The sequence below is a fragment of the Rhinolophus ferrumequinum genome, chromosome 3 (genome assembly GCF_004115265.2).
Source record: "Rhinolophus ferrumequinum isolate MPI-CBG mRhiFer1 chromosome 3, mRhiFer1_v1.p, whole genome shotgun sequence".
In the NCBI taxonomy this organism is placed as follows: Eukaryota; Metazoa; Chordata; class Mammalia; order Chiroptera; family Rhinolophidae; genus Rhinolophus; species Rhinolophus ferrumequinum.
The window spans coordinates 89230217-89254137 of NC_046286.1; the positions used below are offsets into that span (position 1 = coordinate 89230217).

The following is a 23921-nucleotide window of genomic DNA, read 5'->3' on the forward strand; positions in this document are numbered from 1 at the left end:
AAAAAAATAAAAAAAAAAAAAAAAAAAAACCCAGTACTGGTTAAGTGAAGGAGGAATGTGAAATCAAAATGGCAAGAGAGACACACATACCTAAGGGGAATAGGGAATCTATCTAGATACATATGGAGGGAGTGTCAGGGAAGAAAACAACTTTTACTCTACCTTCTTAGGTTCGATTTCTGGGAGCCTGTGAATTAAACTAACAAAAGACAGCTTAGCAAGAGAAAAGAAAGAGTTAATTTATGTGTGCCTCACATATACATGTAGGAGTGCTCAGTGATGAGAAACTCAAAGGGGAGGATAAAATTTGGAGCTTATGTACCTAATTTAGTAGGAGTGGGGGGTTGGGGAGAAAAGGCTTCTATGAGGAAAACCTATGTTTCTTTAGAAAAGACTTTTTTTTCCCTGCTTTGTTTTTTAGGAGAACAAGCATGAGATAAGAAAGTTTATGATAATGTTTGTTTATGCAGGTGTGAGTGGTTTGTCTGTTTTATTCATGGCCATGAAACTCCCTCTAGGAGAGGGGATTTATGGCAGCCTCATTTCCCAGAACTTGGTGCTGTTTTTAGTTGAATAAAGAAAACTCTGAGAAGGCTTCTTTCTGCATCTGTTGAATCTCATGTGTCTTCAACTTAAAATTATCTTTATCCCAACTCTGGAGTTCTCAGTGGGTCCCCGTAGGGGTGAAAGGGAAAATTTATATTAAGGAAGAGGAGACTCAAGGTTGAAGATGGAAGCCCGGTAGATTGTGAGATGGAGCTGTTACTCAGAGTTAAACTGTTCGTTTCTCTATTCTTTGGAAATTTGATTAGGACTTCTAAAGTTGAGCGACTTTTCACAACATGTCTGCTTCAGAAGATTTATTCTGAATGAGAATCTCCATCTGCCTAACACAAGTACAATTATTCTGGAACCCAAGGTCAATGATAGTCAACTTTAGCTCTCGGTTTTAATTTTTAGTTGTCAGAATTCTTTTCAAATTTTTCATCTACATTTCACAATATAATTGCTCAAATAAAAATTTATTGTTGCTTCAACGATTAAGTAATAATCGGGCACCAGGTTTCTGAGTAATCCATCACTGGGATAATTTTGCATGTATTTTAAAAATTTGAATGAAAATTCTAGTTGTGTATTTTCTGTGTGACATACGTTATTCTATGTGTTCTTTTATTTAGATTTATTGCTTTTTTTTTTTCAGCCATCAAACACAGACAACCTGTTGGGATCATCCTAAAATGACTGAACTCTTTCAATCCCTTGGTGAGTGTTGTTCTATTTAATAGTGATGAATTAACCTAAACAACTGAAAATTGTACATTCTTAAAAGGAAACTAATCACCAACTTTTTTTTACATGGTATGTTGTGTTTAAAGGATCAGATCAGTGATATATAAAAGCAGTTGAATTTCTAAGGGCAATGAAGTAAGTAGGTTTTACTTTTCTTCTTAAGAGAATGTAAGGTTTGAAATAGCATGGGCCAAAACAGCATGATTTTTAAAGGAGGAATGCAATTGGAAGTTTTAACTCCCTCATACTGAGTCATCTGAAACTTCTGCTTTGTGTGAAAACAAGAATAATTACAATACAACCACCTCGAATCTGCTGCTTTAAATTTGCTTTTAGCTCACTTTTTATTTAGTAAATCTTACTGAATTCTCTAGCTTAATTTCATTTTGTCTAAGGGGTAATGAAAAGCTAAATTCATTTTCATATAAACATGCAAGAAAACACATGAGATGAGAATTCTGATCTTGGAGATTTCTAGTAAAATGTGACTTTGAACTCATGATTTAGCCTGCTCCCTTCAGGTTGATCCAGTCGTTTTGAAAGCATGTTTCTCCATGGGAGGCAAAGGTGCTACTGCAGAGGGAGAGCAGCACCTAGGCCCACTCCCATTTCAACAAGTGGGGAGCACCCCTTTTCATCTTGTTATATATCAGTTTTCTGAGTGAGCTTTCATTTGGGCTGGTGAGAGCAGCTTCAAAGGTTGAACAAGTGACAGAAAAGCCCCTGGTTGGTTTAGTTTGCAAAAGGAGAGGGCATCTTTTGCTGATTTCTGACTTTTCTTCTACTCTGCTCGCCACTAGTACCGATACTCTGTTTTTTAAGGACAGAGAAAGAAATTGCAATATCTATTATTTCCATAGTTTTGAATATTGACTATAGGATCATTTTAACCAGATCTGTAAAAGGGCAGAAGAAGCAAATAGATCAGCCTGGTGGAGTAGAGAAAGAAGACTAGCTTTCTGAGTAATGAGATGAACAGCCTGGTGGACAGAAAAGTGTCCTTGGGAAAAATGCCCCTGAAGGAGAGTTCCTCTTGGCAGTACAGAGGAAGGGACCTCTGTCTACAGTGCGATATACAGAGGGTTCCAAAACAATGTATACACATTTTGAGAAAGGAAAAATCTGTGTTAATTATAATACTCAATATATACCAATAACGAAAGATGAATATAGTCACATTTGACTTCTGCAATTACAAGAGGTGCTCAGACTGGTTACCATCAGCGTCCAGACACTTCTGATTATGGCGAACACTGCTTGAGCATAGGTAACATCTCTTAAAATGTATATACATATTTTTGGCACCCTCGGTGTTTATTAAACCGTTGAAAGCTAACAAGCTGGGTGTGTCTCCTTTTCCTTTCTTGGAATTTTCTGTGTCACATGGCTTTGGAATGTATCTCACCATCGTGCTCATGAACATTTCATTATTTTCTTAAATAAAAGCTTGGGTTTTCGGAGAGACTTTCTAATGTGAACAGACATACGTTTCCATCATCTGAAAGAAACAAACACATTCATGCCATTCAGTGTAAGTTAAATACTAGGCATGCTTTTGAATGTCTTCCCTTTTCCGTTTCAGCTGACCTGAACAATGTCCGTTTCTCTGCCTACCGTACAGCCATCAAAATCCGAAGATTACAGAAAGCTTTATGCTGTGAGTCATTCTACCAAAGTTAACCACTCTGGGCTTTGGACTGCCTTTGGGGTTTTCTTAAGACAGAGATCAATGAAGAGGGCGATGTGTTTGTAGAGTTAATCTGATTTTTAGCGTACCTCACTCAAGAAGTTGGCTGTATTTCTATAAATGCTCTATTACTTGCCCCATCAGCATGCGTGCAGTAGTAAAACAAAGGAACATATGCCAGTCTCAGATGGAGAACAAAATTAACCAAAATACAGCAGTAGCATAAAAGTCTTTTTCAAAAATTGTGTCTCTATCCAATTTAGGAGGATTAAAGCAAGGAATCACAGTATATAGGAGATGATTGCTGTTTTTAATATTTTGTTACCTGTCTAGAAGTATATGGTTCAAAACAGTTTGATTCAATACAATCGTATAATGAGTAAACATTAAAAATATCACATTCCTGATCCAAATTTGAACTGACACCTTTGGAAATTAGATAAAAGGCTCTGTTCATTTAAATGATGTCTCAAAACATTTGGTATTATCAATATGAATTTTCCCTGCAGAGAGTATGTTCAGAGTGATATTCTGTGATAGTCATTTTACTAAAGGGTTATCCTCCCACAATAACCGAAATTTAAGCAGAAATAGGAATGCTTGTAATGGAGTATAGATTGAAGCTGTCCAGATTCAATTTGTGGTTGTAGTTTTAATGATTGAGTCTATTCAAAGAACATTTAGACCTTGTCCGATAGTTAATATGGAAACCGTCATTTGCTCATACTTTTAAGACAGGGTAATTTGCATAAATTCTAAGTGTTCTTGTTTGCTGCCTTTTGTCAGTTGTTATATATCTAGGCAGTTCAGTGAAGCTTTGAAAATTACCCTGAGGAAAAGATATATTAAAGGTAAAAGTCTGCTCCTTTAAAGTCAGTAGAAATTAGAAATACAATTTAAGCTGGTTACATGAGCAGAGTTGAGGAAAGAGAGTGTAGAATCAGTCAGAGAAAATAACAGCAGTACATAGCTTTTAAAAATAAGAAGAACTTAAGCTGTAAGACTAAGTGGAAGAAAAGTCTACAAAGGGCCGCCGAACACCTCCAGGTGAAGCGACAGAAGAAAGGGTGAGGTGAGCTTCATGCCCATCATCTGTGGAGTCTCAAACAATTGGCAGGTAGAGTGACTACAGCAAGTGTTGTACAATCACCAGGACAAAAGAATAAAGGCAGCACACTCTGGCTAGTGAGCTGTATGTTGAACCAGAAAGAAATAGGAAGTGAATTAGGAACACACAAAGGGGATGGTCAGTGAGCTCACTGCGTGCGTGGTGACAACAGTTTTGAAAGAGGCTCAGCTGCCTGTCCAGGATCCAGCTGACAGATCTGGAAGGTCTTCTCGGGCCTGATGAGCTATAACATGAGGATAAATGACAGCCGCAGAATCTCCATTGACAGAATACTGCTTTGTATCGTGAAGACCGTGGTCCCAGTTTCCACTACACTTCTGGGTGTGTAAACAGATTAACGCTTTGGGTGTTTCCTTCTGTTGATTCTTTTGAGTCCTAAAGAAAAAACGTCCTCCTTCAGGCTCGTTTCTTCAGACCTGAGAGGAGCAGGAGAGTGATGTCGCCTTCCACTTATAAGCTAACTGACATTTAGTAACACACACTTAGAGAAGTGCTGAGTTGTGTTCATTGTAAATATTTGGGGTGATGGTTTTAGAGCCGCCTGGTCTGTACTTTTCCCACTGCTCTCTAGCCTGGGGCCTTTGTGCCACCTGTCAAGCTCTCCTGTTTATGATTAATCTGCTCCTTCCTCTCTCATCCTTTCTGTTTACTTGAAATTCCCGGACCCTTCCTCTGCAATGGTCTGGAACCCTTTATTCCTCCCTAATACTGTTAAAAATTTACTCCTTTTGGAAACATTTACGAGCTAATCCCACCTGCCGCCAGTTTTGCCAAAACTTTATGATTGCCTCTAACAAATGTTTCTCACATAAGCGCCATGTGTGTGCCTTTGTGTGATAGATAATGTTAGGACGTTGCCCCCGCCCCATTGAGAATGGCATGAGGTCAAGGGTTGTCTCTCATTTTATATAAACCTCCACCCACACAGTGTCCTAATGTGAAGGGTACAGTCATTGCTCTGCGGTTGCTCCTTCATTTGTTGGGCTCCCAGACTGTGCAGGAGATAAAGTAACATAAAGAGACTTGGTTCCCACACTCAAGGAACTTCAATTTGGAGAGAGCACATTACACATGGACACAACTCTCCTGCTTACCAAGATTCCTGTGGCTGTCAGAATGCAATGGTCTCTCCCTCCACCTCGTTCTCTGTGCTCCACAGCGAGCTCTCGTCAGGTCCAGTGGACAGCTGAGCTGAGATGGCCCACTCTGTATTCTGTCCCTCCTGCCTGAAGAGCTTTTGTTTTAGCTCTTTGTGCTCACCCTCTTGCCCAGGCTTGTACGTTCTCTTCCTTGAGGTCCTAGTTTAGCTGCCACCTGTCTTTAATGAGGCTTTCTTGGCGGCTTGACTCTCAAGTAGGTCACTCCTGAGATTCTGTCTCATAGATTCAGTTCTTACGTGGCAGTTGTCATAATGGTGATATTCTGTTTATTGACTTACTTACTGTCTGTCTCTCCAAATGCACTAAGCTTTCACGTGAGGGATGAGTGTTTTCTTCTCCACTTCTGGTGTCATACAACTGCTAGCACACAGCAGCCTTCTAGCACATATTGAGTGAATGATTTGAGTGTGAATGGTATAGGAGTACACCAGAGAATATGTACAGGAAGGTTTATAGCTGTACTTTTTAATAGTAAAATTGTTTAATTTTGGCATATTCATAAATGTGATTTTTTGATATAGCAACAAAAAATAAATGAACCAGTAATCAGCATCAACATGGTTGAATCTTAGAACTATATAAAGGTAAATGAAAAAAATCAAGTAGCAGAAGAAATATGTACAGTTTGATTCCATTTACATATAGTTCAAAACCATACAGAACTAAATGCTGTATTATTTTGGGATGCATATGTACATTCAGTAACTGAAAGTGAGATACCGAGGTTGATGTTCTCCTGTGATTATGACGATGGAATTAAGGAGGTTTTTCAAGTGACATCCAAGATATTAGTAACTGTCTATTTCTTTAGCTGTGTGATGGATTAATGGGTGATGGTTCTATTGTTTTGTTTTAGACCACCCATATGTATTATATGTATTCTTTTGCATTTCGATTTCAAAACTCTGTGTGATAGGCAGTGACAGAGAAGCCAAAGGGAAGTGCTGTCAGAGGAGGGAGAGATCTCCTTCATCATGAAGAACAAAGCGAGCTTTCTTGAGTAGGAAGCGTATTAGCCAGGCCTTAGAAGACACATAGGATTTAGACACGTGGCTGGAGTCAAGAGTATGAGGGAAGGGAGTTGTATGCATGAGACTCGCATTCCTGGATGGAGTTCAGGGGACATCAGGTAATAATGGAGTCTAAATGCAGTAGCTTATGAGCTGTTTGTCCAGAATTTAGAAATGTCCTCAACATCAGTTTAGGTCCATTTTCAAGGTCATTGCTTTTTTTTTTTTTTTTTGAAACCTTTTCTGATTCCTTTATTTTTTTGTTGTTCAAGCTCTCCTAATGTTGTGTTTAATTTTTGGATTTTTTAATATAGAGTGGGGTACTATAGGACCTTTTTTTTTTTTTGGTGGGATTCAGGAGGTAAGGCCAGTTGTGAATGTATGCTTGAGACAATATCTAAGACAGATAGAAGGACCAAGGGAACAGAGGACAAGCAAACAGTTCAGGTAAAAGATGATGGAGGCTGAGCTGGCTGGCGGTAGTAGGAGGGGAGATGAGGGTGTGGATTTGTAAAGAGGAGAAAGAACTGATGACTGCTGGAATTTGGTAGTTGATAAATTGCAGAGGGTAAAAGGACAGTATTAGGATATCTTAGGATTTGCAGACTGATGGTCTATGGAAGGTAGTAATCCCATTACTGGCTTTCAGCATAACAAGAAGGCAAGACCTGTATTTGTTAAGGTGGCCATTGTCTAGAAGAGAACAGTATAGCTCTAGTTGGGAACAGAGCAGTGGGAACATAGATCAGGTGTGCAGGCAGGAGATCAGAATGAGAAAATAGAATCTGGAGTCATCCAGGAAGAAGTAATAATTGATGTATTGAAAGTGAATGAGGGCATGGGGCTTACAGAGTGAAAGGGCAGATAGGAGACTTGAGCGTGGCGCCACCTCTGTTTCTGTGATGTCTGGGGAAGAAGAGATGGGCAAGATGCTTATGAGCAGCAATGGGCAAACAGTTCAAGAACAGAAGAGTCATAGAAGCCCAAGGTCGGGTGCTAGACAGTGTGTGTTTTTGCAGAACAGGAGAATGATGATCCATGTCTATTTGATCTCCTATGCCTCACATGTGGGGTTAAAGAAAAAGTTGGTTAGAAAATGATTCTGCTCTTTGTTCCAGTTGCCACATGACTGAGCTGTCATTTGTCTTCCTTTGAAAAGAGAAGATAATAATTTTCTGTGATTTAAATGTAGTCAGTTCTTTAAAGGTACCTAAATGTGACACATTTCTGGAAGATACACGCCTTGCTTAGGCACTAAGGCAAAGTGTCAGAGTAAATCACTGAAAATTGAAGACATGATAGTCTGTGGGATGTGGCAAATTACTGTCATAGCTACAATGTGTATTATAAAGGGGACTTTTCTAGAAGAAATACAAGGACAGCCTCATCCAGGAAACGGTCATCCTTTTAGAATTGGGTCTATTGTTACTTTATGCCATGTGGGGAGATATAATAGCAGTGCTGTGTTACTGGTATAATTAGTATGGGAATTCAGAACTTAGAGCGTTTTGGCAGTTTTTGAATAATTTTTGTATCTGTATGGAATTATAGTTCTATAGCTACTGTCATTTATTAAGCCCTTCCCTTTATCAGGCACCATGAAGAGTGAATTTGAATTTTGCTCCTGGCCTCTGGGAGTTGATCATTGAAAACAGTATACCAAGAAAAAGGGACAATGAAAATTTCAGAGGGTTCTCAGTTTTTGTCCTGACACCATCTCTAACTCATGTGAACCTTACTTAGTTATTTTATATATTAGCTGAAAAACCAATGATGCATTTGACATCTGAAGGAAATGGATTGACCTGTTATCTAGACTTGTGTATTTTATATTTGTCTTTCTCTCTTTTTAAAAAGTGAATTATTTTTAGAAATGATTTTAATGTAGTCCCTGTTGAGTTGTTCTAGAAATAATTTTAATCTGTGTGATTTTAACATAGTTCTTTTCCATTGTAGATAACTTGAAAACATAAATTGTTCTGTGGTGTTTAAGCAGCCAGAGTGGACACATTTCTTAAATCTCTTTAAAAATTCAAAATTAGTGTTTATTCAATATTTAGAAATAGGTAAATACAAAGGAAGCTATTTGTTATTTTATTTAATTGTCAAAAATGTCATATTTTTTGAGGGAACACTTTCGCATCTGGCAAAGAGAAATTAGTTGGTTATAGTTTCCTAAAAATCTTCCCTGAGCTTATTTTTTTAATGTTAAAAGTTAAATATGGAGATAGGGGAAGAATTTTACAAAGCAGTAATTTCCATGAGCAGACCTTAAATTCTGTAATTTTCTAAACCCATATGTTCAGAATTAGAAGTCATCTCCACACTTAATAAATGTATAGATACATGGTAGTTTGATAATGTGTGTTGCCCTGTTTTCAGTTAGCTAATGAATGACTCAACATTGATTTAAAAGAAAGATTATATAGGACATTTTTCTTTTTGTCTAAAATCTTACTCCTCAACTTTGAGGGCCGGCCCTGAGCTCCATGTCTGCCTCACGGTTACCTCATGCCACTGATGAGTGAGCTACACACCATCCGTCCACACTGCCACCCGTCATCCTTAGAGCTCCCCTGGACTTCTTTTAATTCTTTTCTTGGGCAGTTCTGTCCTCCTGGAGTTCTTTCCTTGTTTTACATGGGTCTCTATTTTTTTTAAGGCCCATTTCAAATCCCACCTCCATAGGGCGCCTTTTCCTGTTGTCCTTCCTTCCACTCCCCTAGCAGTAACAGCTGTAGTAGAAATGTACGGGGTCTGACAGTTACGTTCATGAACTCAGCCTAGAAGAAGTGCTACATACCTCATTGCTGAAAATCACTACAGTCACCTTCGAAATACTCCCCTTGGGAAGCTATGCACCAATGCCAGCACCTAGTCCACCCTTCAAATCAATTTTGGAACTCTTTTTCTGGAATGGCCATCAGAGCTGTCGTCGTATTACCCTTAATGTCCTGAATGTCATCAAAATGTCTTCCTTTCAATATTTCCTTTACCTTCGGGTAAAGAAAGAAGTCTTTGGGGGCCAGATTAGGTGAGTAGGGAGGGTGTTCCAATACAATTATTATATGTTTACTGGCTAAAAACTCCCTCACACACAGTGCCGTGTGAGCTGGTACATTGTCGTGATGCAAGAGCCACGAATTGTTGGTGAAAATTTCAGGTCGGCTAACTTTTTGCACGCAGACTTTTCAGCACTTCCGAATACTAAACTTGGTTAACAGTTTGTCCAGTTGGTACAAATTCATAATGAATAATCCCTCTGATATCAAAAAATGTTAGCAATATCATTGCAACAAGTTCGTGAACTGAATTGTCTGACCTCATGTGTGTTTTTCTCTTGGGTGCTTCCCCTCCTCCGTTTAGTAAAGTTATCAGTGTGCTTATCCTCCTTCTCACGCTGACCATCTTTGAGGCCAGGGCCTCTGCCTCATCCTTCTTTTTCACCCTCTGTGCTCTAGCTCCAGCCATGCTCACTGTAGATGTTCTACATGAAGAGTAAGGATGGGAGCAAGTACATTAAGACCTACGCATGTGGGGCCTTACCTGCCAACCTCCACTAACCTAACTACCTGCAAGTTGTCTGTATGCCAGAGCATCTTGGGAAGCAAACCGAGTTAGGGCCAGGTTGTGAGGGCCCTGTATATCAGGCTTGGTTCAGGAGGCAGTGGGACACTATTATTTTTCTACAGAGCCTGTTTGTTGTTTATTTAATTTATTCTTTATTGAGATAATATATATATATATAAAACACATTATGTGTTTCAGGTGTATAACCTTATAATTTGATATCTGTATAGCTCCAGTGCATCTTTGGAGCAAAAATTAATGTAAGACCCAGTCTTATTTTACTGTAAGACCCGGTATAATATAATATAATATATAATATAATATAATATAATATAATATAATACCGGGTCTTATATTAATTTTTGCTCCAAATGATGCATTAGAGCTGATTGTCCAGCTAGGTCTTATTTTCGGGGAAACACGGTATTTTCCATCCACACTGTATATTTGACCCCCTTCACCCATTTCGCCGTACCCCCACCCCACTTCCCGACTGATAACCACCAATCTGTTGTCTGCATATATGCTCTTGTTTTTGTTTTTGTTTTGTTTGTTTGTTTGTATTCCATGTATGATTGAAATCATGTCTTTTATTCTTTTCCTTCTGATTATTTCACTTAATAATCTCAAGATCCATCCATTGTTACAAATGGCAATATTTCATCTTTTTTGTGGCTGAGTAGTATTTTATTGTGTATGGACATACCAGACCTTCTTAATTCATTCATCTGTTGATTGTCACATAGGTTGTTTCCATATCTTGGCTATTGTGAATAATACTGTAATAAACACAGGGGTACATATATCTTTTTGATTAGCGTTTTTATATTCTTTGGATAAGTAACTAACAGAGGAACTGCTGGATCATATGGTAATTCTATACTTTTATTTTGAGGAAATCTTCATACTGTTTTGCATAATGAAAAGCCCGTTTTTTAAAACACTGAACATCTTCAGCAAACTTTGTACCTCATGAGGTACATGTTGAGAAATTATTTAAGAATGATTAGTCTGGCAGTGATATAAAGATGAATTGGGAGGGTGGTGAGCAGGCTGTTCTCAGGAATTAAGAGAAGGAAAGCAATGTAATATTTGGGACTTCCTACCACTTGGAATAGATTTAGAAATAATATGCCTGCCTGTATTTAAAAGTAGAAAGGCATTGGAGAGAGGAAAGCCAAAAAAGAAAGTGGGAAAAATTGATATTCCAAAGACTAAAAAATGGGATCAGATTGAAAAGCAACATAGCTCAGATTCAAAAACATGGACATTTGGATAAAAGGAGAGGGTAGAAATGCTATTTATTACTTTAAAAATTTAATTAGCTAAAAAGGATACATTCTTAAGGTGAAGAACAAGCCAAATACTTAAGACTACAAATGTTTTTGTTTCCATGTTGTTATATAATGTAATAACTGTACATATACCCTTTTTTTCACCTGATCAGTGGATCTCTTAGAGTTGAATACAACAAATGAAGTTTTCAAACAACACAAGCTGAACCAAAATGATCAGCTCCTTAGTGTTCCAGATGTCATTAACTGTCTGACAACAACTTATGACGGCCTTGAACAAATGCATAAGGATCTGGTCAATGTTCCACTCTGTGTGGATATGTGTCTCAACTGGTTGCTCAATGTATATGACACGTAAGTTTTCCATTTTTTTGCTATTAAAATAGTCATTGAACAAAATATCTTAATAATACAAAGTATGTTTTTTAGTATTCTCAAACAAAATACATAAATTTTTAAAGTGAATTTTTTAAAGTAATTTCAAAGTGTAAATAGTTACATTAATTTTCGAAAATGAACGACTTTCCAAAAATTGAGTACTTAACCAACAATAGCACAAAAGAGAATGTCTATGTATTATTTTAAGATTTTTTTCCTTCAATTATAAAAGTTATCATAGTTGTAGGTTTTTTGTTTTCTGTCACCATGCTAGGGGAAGCTTAATATAAATAATTTCGATTTCTTTCTCATTTCAGGATTTCTTATAGTATTTTTTGAAGACATTGTTTTGTATTTATTGTTATGAATTAAAATAATTGTTTCATAATAATCCACTCTACGATTTTTTTGTGACAACTTAAAAGCAGTTTGAATGGTAATTAAAGGCATTTTTGAATGTGTCTTTTGGTATTAGCTTTATTTATTGCAATGGTGGTTTTATATATATATATATATATATATATATATATATATATATATATATATGCATATAAATATATATATGTTATTTTAAATAATTTATGCTGTAGGGCACTAATATCAGTAATTGAATTATGTACTCACTGTTACATAAAAAGTACTCTCAACTTTCAGCATAACTCGTTTGCCATTAATTTTGGTTTTTTTGAATGTGACAATGCATTTGTGAAATAATTCTAGAAAGACCTGCTGTGGGCTGACATTTCTGAAACATTAGGAATTATTCATTCTTCCGGTAGGGGGTAAAATACGCAAAGATGAAATAAGAAAATTGGAACCGTTGTTTTTCTCTTAGATTCTAAGAGTTATTTTCCATTAATTAGCTGTATGAGAATTTGTGTTTATTGGCCTTTTATGTGATTTAGAAAAAAAGAAGATAAAAGATAGTTCATAAATACACACATTTAACATTTTATTCTGTATAAGAAATAAACAATGACGACAGTAGCTTTAGAGATGATTTAATTAAAATTTTGTTTATTCTTTTGGTTAGAAGAATCTTTCTTTTAAAATACTCACAAATATCAACTTTTTTTTGTTTGTTTTTTAATAATCAAATAGACTTTGTGTACTTGAGGGTTCTTAAGAAATTCACTGAACAGATAGTATGAATCTCAATTACCATAATGAAGGTGGGATTTGCTATATCCCTATCTGACATATATTAATACAGTTCATTTTACTGCAAACCTATCCTTCTATGGTAAAATGTAACTGTTAGCAATTATGCACTATTAAGTTTATTTTCCATTTTTTAAAACTCTAAAAGAGAAATATTCTATAGTAAATTCACTAAAATAGCTGGTCAATTAGGTGTTTTAACTACAACACCTATAATTTAATTTTACGTCCCGGGAAGAATGTTAAATTCATTGGATACTTAGGAACTTCATTAAGCCCTATGGAGTAGGGTAGAGGCGCACATCTTCATCCATATTTACAGAAAGAACCGAGGAAGACGTCAAATCGCACCCTCAAATTTTCTGTGGCTGTAACGTGCTGTATTTGTTTGCTCAGGCTGCTGTAACAAAGTACCACAGACTGAGTAGCTTAAAAAACAGAAATTTATTTTCTTGCAGTTCTGGAGATTAGAAGTCCAAGAATAAGATGTCAGCAGGATTGGTTTCTCCTGAGGCTCCTTTCCCTGTTTTATAGATAGATAGCTGTTATCTCCCTGTATCTTTACGTGGTCTTTCTTATGTGTGTGTCTGTCCTAATATCCTGTTCTTATAAAGACACCAGTCAAATTGGATTAGGATCAACCCTAATGACCTCATTTTAACTTAGTTACCTCTTTACAGATCCTATCTCCAAATACAGTTGCGTTCTGAGGTACTGGGAGTTAGGACTTCAGTGTATGAATTTTAGAGAGCTGTAATTCAACCTATTACACATACATATGCTGTTTTCACTGGACAGCCCAAATTGAATAGTGCCACTTAGTTGGGAAGGAAGCAGTGTGTGAAATGCTGTGATTCATATTCTAGGAAGTTGACTGTTCATATATTTCTACTTTCCACCATCAAATGTGAACACATGGGAAATGCTTCATCACTAAGGTACTGTTTCTCATTTAGAAAGACAGTATCTTGAAATTTTCCATTTTAAGGGAAAAAAATCTTTTAGGATGTACTTCCTTTTTATGCCAAAGAAAAAATAGCAAAGAGCATGTTGGGTTAGAGCAATGTCTGTTCTGTCTAGTTTTCTATCTCAGAGACGAATATCATGAATTAACCTTAGGAAGAAACACATTCACTCATGTGATGGTAGTTTCTGATGACCAGAGTTGATTGGCCAAATTTCTCTAATAACTATGACTTGTTCACTTGTCTAAATAAGAGTTTTTAACTCTTTTCAAGCCATTAGTTCCCTTTGAGAATCTGATAGAAGCTATGTTCTACTTTTTCCTATGCACCAGAAAATGGACACCAAAGAAGTCTCTGAAACTTGGAAATGGTACCATGATCTAATCCTTCCATTTATTCAGCTACCTGACATTCATTCATTAACCATATATTTTTGACTGTCTTTGTGTAATATAATGCAGCTGGTACTAGCATTTTCAGCTCTTGAAGTATATTCTACCAGCTCTTGAAATAATGAGTGATGCACCCACAGCAGATCATAGATTTCTAGAAGTAGGATTTTGAGGATCCTCCATTTTGCCCTCTTCATTTTACTGATTGAGAAACTGACCCAGTAAGACAAGACAGTTTATCCTCAGCCATCTATTACATATTAGCAGTAGACATGGCACTAATATTCAAGTTTTTTGATAATTGCCTGATCATTCTTACCATATTGCCATATCTCAGAAAAATAGTACTTTATAAACTACTTTAAAGTTACTATTTCTTTCAAGTTTTAACATGTACCCCACTTCTCCGAATATTCTAAATTTTGTTTTAAAAATCCATTTTCTTCTGTTGTAGATAACAAGAATCCAAACATTTGGTTCTGGTTGCTGTGTGATTTGGTAGCCACTTAACTTTTGACATCTCAATTTCTCATCTGAAAGAGTGAGATAAAATATTTGCTTGGTTTATCACACATAGGTGATTACGAAGGGCAAATGAACTAATATGTAGAAAGGTCTTTATAAAACATAAAGATAAAATTGATTCCATTCATGAGTTCACAACCTTACTCAGTCTTTATCTTCCCAGGTTATGAAGTCTTAATTTCATAATCTTCCTTCTAGACTTAATGGTAATCAAAATTATTTAAATTATGACTTGAAGCAATAGTTTAGAATACTTAGTTTAAATATTTTTGTGTCTACGGAAAATATTAATGTCCCTTGCTCCGGTGTTAAGTTATTTTTTTTCCTTTTTCCAAAATAGATATAATTTTATAAGGTGCATATCTTTCCAGTTAAACTAATTTCAGGAGTTAATTATGAAAACTATCAGGAAACCAAGTACTTAAATATTGGGTTATGTTACTCACTAATAATTTTCACTCACTCCCTATTGTCTCTAATCCAGATATCTTATTTAACATCAAAGCCCTCCATCATCTGACCCCATATAACATGGACAACTTTATCAACCATTTAGCCTTGATGCAAGTCCTGGCAACACCTGAATGCATCTTGCTACCCCCTTACCTCTGTTCTCTTGCTCAAGCTTTTCCTGTGATACTCCACCTTCTCCTAGTTGAGAAAGTGAGCCCTGTCATGCCATCAATATCCAACTTATTACCTTTATCAAATGTCATACTAGTGACTACTCATACTAATCTCCAATCATCAATTAGTCAGCCACAATTATCTTGTACTTGAATATTTCCATACATAAAGGTTGGTGTCATATTTTCTTAGGATTCTCTCATTGTGTCTTATCTCACTTCCCAGCTAGTGTGTGAGCTTATGGGTAGGAAATGTGTCTTACTTTTCTATGGGTCCCTACAGTACGTAGAAGTATGCTGGTATCACAGGAAGCCTTCATAACTCTTGATGGTATGACGAATAGATGATTGCCATTTTCAGTGGTCCTTTCTTGCTATATTAACTCACATGCATATTATATAAGCTCTAGCTATCTATTTTGAATCTTGCATTTACAATTATTAATAGATTTTAATTCATAGTATTTATAGAAATGAAATCTTTTCAAGCTTTGTAATTAAAGCTTTCATTTTGACTTAATTTGTTTTCCTAGCCCATATGTTGTATGTAAAGTGACTTCAGGCTGTATATTCTTCCAGACTAAGTCAAACATACTATTAAAATATGTCATGAAATTGTGTGGGTTTAGCATTAATTATTAAATGTGAATAGAAAAGTTATATCTTTAAGATACAATCGTTTTTTAATGGTTTACCCTCAAGAAAATAGATCTTCAGAAATAATTAATATACTGTATTCAATTTTAAATTCATGTAACACATTGAGATTCTTATAATTTCAGGGGTCGGACTGGAAAAATCAGAGTGCAAAGTCTGAAGATTGGCTTGATGTCTCTCTCTAAAGGTCTCTTAGAAGAAAAATACAGATGTATGTAAGACCTTTCCTATACCAATGTGTTTTTAGTAATGATAATGACAGTTTATTGGAGACTTACGTTATATGAATTGCTGGTAATAATAATTCCCATTTCTTTAACCCTTACTAAATATGTCCAGGCTAGGCAAAGGGTACCAGTACAGAGGTATGGATTTGTATGAAATGAAAAGTAGATTATAGGATCAAGAGGTGAGGTGCCTTGATTGAGTGAGAACCAACCACAAATTACAGCTCATTTAATTCTTAGAATAATCACCCCATAATGATATAGGCATTGTGATTTACATTCTCCAGCTGAAAAAATTCAATGCTGAGATAGGTTAAAAATCTAATCAAAAGCTGTAGTGACAATAAATCCTCGGGCTCGGATTAGATCACAGAGTTTTCTGACTCTAATGCCCAAGACTTTTTTATTTCTGTGTACTTCTAATATTTAAGAGAAATAAAATTAAGACTACAACCTTTATATTAAACTTTGTACTAGAACCTGTGGACTTAAAATACTTAAAAAATTAATCAAGATAGACTAGAATTGCTGTAGACATAGTCAGACAAATAACTCTATAGTGTAAAAATTAAAAAGTGATAAAACCATATTTTGTTGTATTTGTTTTCATTTATCAAATATGTTGGTGGTGTCCCTTTGTTAGTGAACAAAGGGCATCTTGACATTTGGAAAAGGACAGACTCAGGAGCCAGAGAGACCTGCCTTCAAACTTCACTTTTACCACTTAGTGACTAAGTGACTGGGCAGGTGACGAGCTCCCACTGAATACTACAGCTAAGACGTAATATTACTTCCATTTCATGCTTCAGGAAGCTGAAATTTAGCGAATTTTCTTCAGCTAAACAATGAAGCTAATAATTCTTGCTTTAAAAGCAATTAGAGATAATATGTGAAAAGTACCTTGAAATAGCAGTTGTTGAATAAATTGTAGCAATTACTGCTGTGTCTCCAAACTCTTAACTACTGTAAAATAGCTTTTGATTCAATTTTGGCCATAAGATGTGAGTTACTTGATCCTGCCATACATATTCCCAGATGATTCTTTACAGATCTATGCATCCATTTGGGGGAGAGGGCTGGGGATACTTCATGAATGGAGAGGTACCCAAAACAAGAGGATATTTGATCACAGGGCCTGTACATTTAGTCAAGTATTGCGTTTTATGTGAACAGACATATCTCTTAAAAAACATTTATTTTCTGGGATGGCTGTGAGGTGACTTGATAATTTAACTTCCGGTCTAGATCATAAAGGCTTTTCTTATGCAGTTTGACAAGAATGTCAGTGAGATGAGATGTAGATTTGTATGAAAAGAAAAGCTGATTGTAGGATCGGGAGGTGAGGTGACTTGATGGAATCATAATCTAGTAAACCGTTTAGAAAAACGCTTTGCACAAGGCTTTTGTTTAGTGGCACTTTTATTTATCTAGAATTTAAATCATCTTCAGCATCACAATTGTCAAAGGATACCATTTTCAAAGCTAAAAACAGCTATTTCTGGAATGAGTAAGAAAGAAAAATGTGAATGAAAGCATCGCATCAATGTACTAAGATTAGAAAGGGACTTTTTTATCATCTGTGATTTGGGATTTTTATGTGCTCCTGAAAGAATGTAGGGTTCTCTGATTGTGACAATTGTATCATGGTACTCAACTTACTCTGAAACAAATGCAAATTCAACCTCAAAGTTTGTCATGCATCGTAAATATGTAAGCGTGACCTGTTTTCCTAAATCACTAGTTCCGTCCTCCCTTTCTTTTTCAAGCTGATTATCAGGGAGTAACCTGAAACCAGCAAAAATAGTTACAATATGGTGGCTGTACTTATAGAGCAAAAACAAATTCTACACAAAATTATATTAAAAAAAGATGTCTTTTTTCTATACACATACATTCAAACGTATTTCTGAAATGTATAATCTTGCAAATGAGGAGGGTATTTCAAGCATACATGTACTCAGACATTCATCCTATAGTGGATACACTTTCTGCAAATGTTTGGAAACGTAATACTCTGTATAATTTGACATTAAATTTTCAGATTATGCAGGAAAAGCAGAAGCCCCTGTAATAAAAATTTCTGATATTTAATTTATTCCACGAAGTTTGCCATTTTAGAACTTAATTAAATAAAAATCTCTTGGGTTGAAATTAATCTAAATCTTTTTTGGGTGTATTGAGATTCAGGAAATGTTCTGAGGTTTTGTCTTTTTTTTCTTCCTTAGAGGTCCTTAGCAATTCTGATTCCAGTTTTGATTTCCCCAGTGATACCAGACTAACACTTCCTTGGTATTATTTCCTTGTTCAAGTGAATGTTTAAGACAATTTGCTCTCCAAACTCACCGGCAAAGGTGCCATCTTGGGTCATTTGGTTATCTGTCTGAACACTGATTTCACAATGGCTAATGTCGGTGTCTTTACCCTGGTCGTGACACCTCCCTCTCTCCTCATGCCTTCCTGAGACTCTCCCTTGATTAGGTTCTAACAACACCTTGGCCTTCCTGCTCCTAGCGGGTGGCTTCTTAGCCTCATCAAAAGCACATTGACCGAGATCCTTTTGTATGGCCTTTTGCATTTGTCCTGTGCTAATTGATTAGCACTTGGGTTTTAGATTATCACTTTCCTCTGACCCGTTCCCACTTTCTGACACTCCTTTTTATTTCTGACTATAACATCAGAATGTGAACTTGTATAAAAATTTAGAAATACGTCAAAATGTTTAACGTTAATGTTCATCGTTTCTCTTATGTTTTGTGTGTAGTTTGACCTTTAGAATGGCACAGCAGTATAGCTGTCTGCCTTAAAAGAGGAAAAGCTTGGCACCGTTACCTCCCTGAAAATGTGCACTTCTGTGCACAGATTATTATACATACATATCGACTCTATTTACCTCAGAGGCCTCTTCCCAGGAACAGGTTTAAAATGACTGTCATAGTAAGAATCCTGGATAAATGTTTTCTGGCTATGATAATCTTATTTTTGACAAATGAAAAGAAACAGGTAGAACTCTAACTAAATCTAAGTGAACAAACTATAATAAAAATTAAATTTATCTTAACTGAATTTGCTTTCCCAACGTATACTTATAATTAAAGTCATATTTCATTATAGTTACTGTGTTAATATCACTAAGCTTGGGTCGGTTGTTTGAAAATTCACTGTTGACAGTGTTAGATCTAGCATTATTCCCCTTAAAAAAGGGGGGAATGATACAGTTTGGTCTGATATTCATTTACCACGTATTGTTTGAAAATGGTTTTTAGGATACAATAAATATTTATTCCCCTTTCTTCTGTTCTTGGAAAACTTAACGTGAAAAATATTTACAATTTGTGTGATTTTGAATTTTCAGAACTTAGAATTTTTTTTCCACAACTTATTAGTTTTATAATGAAATAGATTATTTTTATGTAGGGAAATAATTTTATGTAGGGAAATTTCTCCCTACTCCAAAAGTAACTTATTTAAGTATATTAGCCTTATTGCTGGAAGTAGAGTATAATTTTAATTTTCAAACTATTACAAGTGGGAAACAGAAGATAAGCAATACTGAACAGTTTTAATTTTATTGAATCAAGTTGAATCAAGAAAGTAATAAAGCAAAGTTAATGGGGTTTTTTGTTTGTTTGTTTGTTTGTTTTTTTGGATGACTAGAAATCTAAGAACTATGTGAAAGTATCCATGAGTTTGTTAATAAATCCTTAAATTTTAAATGAATGTATTTTATTACATGAAATGAAGTAAAACAAAAATAATTTTGATAGCTAATAAGGAATAAGAGACTGATTGGGCCTAAGGAAAAAAAAAAAACACCTAAAAATAAAACATACCTCCCTGTACTTTTTAATGTTTCTTATAAAAAGAGATTTGAGTACAGAATTCTTTAAAAGTAAATATATATGTATATTTAATAGAATATTAAATTTAGGCGTGAACACAAAATTTGACAGCAAATGTGTTAACATTTAAAGATTTGCTACTTAAGGTACATTTATCCCTTTGACAAGTCATGAAGAAAGCTTCATTTTGGCTCACTTGTCTTTCTCAATAAGAAAGGAAATGCTTTCTCAATAAGAAAGGAAATCCTTATTGAGACCATTGAATGAACCCACATGTATTTATGTGCCATTTGAAAAAGAAATTTGTATTCATTGGTGTACTTCCATGTATTGACATACAACATAGGTCGCCCTAAGAAACATGTGGGTGAAACAGTCCCTGATTATAGTGATTAGAATTTCGAGGTTGTCATAATTCAGGAGACGACTGTCTGATTCATGTTCCTGTGTTTCTGTTTAAATCTGCATTGTTCAATCCCCATAACCAAAGATATGTTTTGCGTAAAAGAATACTGTAGGCACATGGAAGTTAACCTCTGGCCTCTCATCCTTATAGATCTCTTTAAGGAAGTGGCGGGGCCGACAGAAATGTGTGACCAGAGGCAGCTCGGCCTCTTACTTCACGATGCCATCCAGATCCCGCGGCAGCTGGGGGAAGTAGCGGCTTTTGGAGGCAGTAACATTGAACCCAGTGTTCGCAGCTGCTTCCAACAGGTAAACACGAAGGATCACTGGTATACAGGGTATGTCGGGAAAGGGTTTTGAGGATGTTCCGAGAAATGGAACGGCGAACTTGGGCTGGAGCCTAATGTAGAAGAGGTTGGGTACTGTCCCATTAAGTTTGTGTTTTATTCCTTACAGTGTATTTGATTCAAGAAATAGCCACGGCCTCAAAGAGACTTACTGCTTCTCAATGTATCCATCCAAAATCTTTAACGTGTGCCATCAGATTGCTGTGATTTGGCCCTACCTTTGCCCGGGTGCTATCTTTTGGCACTCGTCCCCTCTTGCTCTCTGCTTTCCAGCCGCACTGTTTTAGCCCCTCCACTCCTGCCTTACTGCCTTTGAACGTATAAACTCTGTTTAGAATGTTCTTCCATACCCTCCACCCACAAGCCCCCTTCTCATTACTAATCCTTATTCAGTCCTTAGGTCTTTGCTTGAATCTCACATCCTCTGAAAATCCTTCTCACACCCCTTCAGATGAGGTTATGTGTCCCACTATCTTACCTGAATTGCTTCTGCCTTCTTATGATGCTCATTGCAATTATAATTACATACTGAATTGTATAACTGGTTGGTCAGTGTGTTTTTTCTTCAATACAAACCTAAGCTCCATGAAGAAGGACTGTTTCTCTCCTCTTACTATTGTATCCTTGCACATCATAGCTACTTAATAAATATTTGCTAAATAAATGAATAAAAATGCCCTGACTTCCTTGTAGGCAACATTTTTAAAATACATACATTAAAGATGTTATTAAAATAACAGTCTTTTTTTTGAGAACATGTGAACTAAAGGAGAATGATGTATAACATTTCATACTGATCTAAGTTACTCATGTTAAACTGGAAAAGCATTTTAGTCTCTTTTTAATACTTACTGCATATAAAAGTATTTTAGAACTACCGTGTTTCACCAAACATAAGACCTAGCCAGGCAATCAGCTCTAATGCGTCTTTTGGAACACAAATTAATATAAGACCCGGTCTTATTTTACTATATAATATAAGACCGGGTCTTATATAATATATAATATAATATAACATAATATAGTACGGTATAATATTGGGTCTTATATTAATTTTTGCTCCAAAAGACACATTAGAGCTGATTGCCTGGCTAGGTCTTATTTTCAGGTAAACAGGGTATTACTACTGGTGTTGTAAATACGCATAAAATACAAGCCTACAGCTATTTTCCCAAAGCATAACCAGTGATTTATCATTGCTGAGAAAAAAAAAATGCTCATACGATCTCTTTAAGGAGAATTAATGTTATGGGTTATTATGTTTTATAATGGTCCTTTTTCTTGTTTTAGAGATACAAAACATACCAAATGAAAATTCTAAATATTATTTTCCCATGTGCTGTTTTGTAGAATGACCTTGACAAAAGCAGAAGAAAGATGTTGGTATAAATTTAACTTTGCATGTATAAAAATTACTTAATATTAAGATTTGAAGAAAGACTAAGACATTTCATGCAATTCATAATTTGGAAATCTGGCAAAGTTCATTCACAGTGATATGCGCCCCCAGAGTGATGTTATAACAGGACTGGAACAGGACACAGAAGTAACAGTTTTTTTATTTGGCACTTATCATGGCCTTCGAGTGTAGGGCGCTATCAATGAGTTTTTAGCTTCACAAATTTTTACTGTCTTAGATAAATGAATTGCATGGAATTAAAATGTTTATGTGGCAAGAGTAACTTGTGTGGGTTTTGTTTTTGTTTTGTTTTTTTTAAAGCTGAGTATATTAAGGTATTGGGATGTTTTTTTTTCTTTTTTCTATATGACAATTTCTGCTTTTTCTCTTTTTAAATTCAAGAATTTTCTTTCCTTGAAGAACTTTAAATGTTTTGTGATTTCTCCGACCTGGAAAGAACTATGTATAATTGTACACAGATTTTCAGATTATGAAGCAACAACACTTGCTGCAACTTAAAGGAAGAAATTTTCTTCACTTTCAATATGTGTGTTTCCTCACCAGAATAACAACAAGCCAGAGATAAGTGTGAAAGAGTTTATAGATTGGATGCGTCTGGAACCACAGTCCATGGTTTGGCTGCCGGTTTTACATCGAGTGGCAGCAGCTGAGACTGCCAAACATCAGGCCAAATGCAACATCTGTAAAGAATGTCCAATTGTTGGATTCAGGTAAGGTGGGTCTACAAACAGGGGCAGCAGGAGATTATGTTCTGTTCTGTTTGTATCGTCGCAGTGTGTGTCCGTCATCCCTTTCATTTATTCCCATTTGGGGGTTTGCCTCCTAAATAAAGGAGATGTTCTGTATATTCCAGCTATCTGAAAATGGCATTTCATCTTATAGCCACTACATGAAGCTTATTTATCATTAAGCCTGTTATTTGTATTATTTTGCTCCAGAAGGAGATTTTTCTGAATTTCTATTTGTGTAGGTCACACAAATGTTCATTCATGATGACTGCAATGAGTGGCCCTGATGGAATTTGGTGATGTTCTGAGGCCTTTGGGATCAAACTTAGTAAGCAGAGAGCAAAATATAAATTCTAACTGAGAAGTAATCGAGTTACTTTGTGTTACTTCTGCCAAATTCTGTGTGAAGTAGATTAACCCTACTATTCACCCTCACTGAAGGAATGCTGCTAAATGCCATACTTTAATGTAATCAGTGTGTCAGGTTCATTAGTTTGTGGCCCCAAAATGGACTGTGCAGGGTTTATGGTTTGCCCCAGGGTGCAGTACCTTGGCTTCATGTTCCTTTCACCTCTTTGTCTTTAGGGGAGTATGCATTAGACCTTTTAGCATAACTATAATATGTTTCTCTTCTGGGAAGAATCTCGAAAATGGCAATCTAGAAAATGGCCCGTTTAATGTGAAAATCTATTACTGGTTTTGTTGTGTATAGTATCAGTATCAGTATCTTCAATTAAACAGAATTGTTTTCATTTGACTGACTTTATCAACTTTGTTTGTATGAAGAGTATCATTGCATTTTCTGTGGAACGCTAACTAAGAAATAGAACTCAGATTTTCCATTCTTCCGTAAATTGTGGTATGTCAGGGAGCCTCTCTAAAGTGTTGTAAGTTCAGAGTGCCTTGGTACCAGTGAAGATGTATATTCTCAGAGGATGAAAAGGCAGGTGGTCGGTGTGAAGCAGAATCAGCATGAGACTGACAGCCAGGATGACAGCATGGTCCAGTGGAAATCAAAGGACAAATGTTGCAAAGGGGAGGATGGAAAAGATACGGTTTAAATGTAGCAGGTTTCTTGAAGAGGCTCAATTTGAAGTACCTCGTAGATAC

At 36.0% G+C, this 23921-nt stretch overlaps 1 protein-coding gene across 11 annotated transcripts in view; it reads left to right on the top strand.

Moving 5' to 3' along the window:
- UTRN (utrophin) overlaps window positions 1-23921 on the top strand; it is a 460160-nt gene that overhangs the window by 387200 nt on the left and 49039 nt on the right. For all 11 annotated transcript variants that reach the window (XM_033093589.1, XM_033093581.1, XM_033093608.1 and 8 more), the window contains 6 exons: window positions 1202-1263; window positions 2873-2947; window positions 11294-11495; window positions 15971-16056; window positions 20468-20625; window positions 22627-22793. In XM_033093589.1, coding sequence (XP_032949480.1) covers window positions 1202-1263; window positions 2873-2947; window positions 11294-11495; window positions 15971-16056; window positions 20468-20625; window positions 22627-22793 — 750 coding nt within the window. The remainder of the gene's footprint in view (window positions 1-1201; window positions 1264-2872; window positions 2948-11293; window positions 11496-15970; window positions 16057-20467; window positions 20626-22626; window positions 22794-23921) is intronic.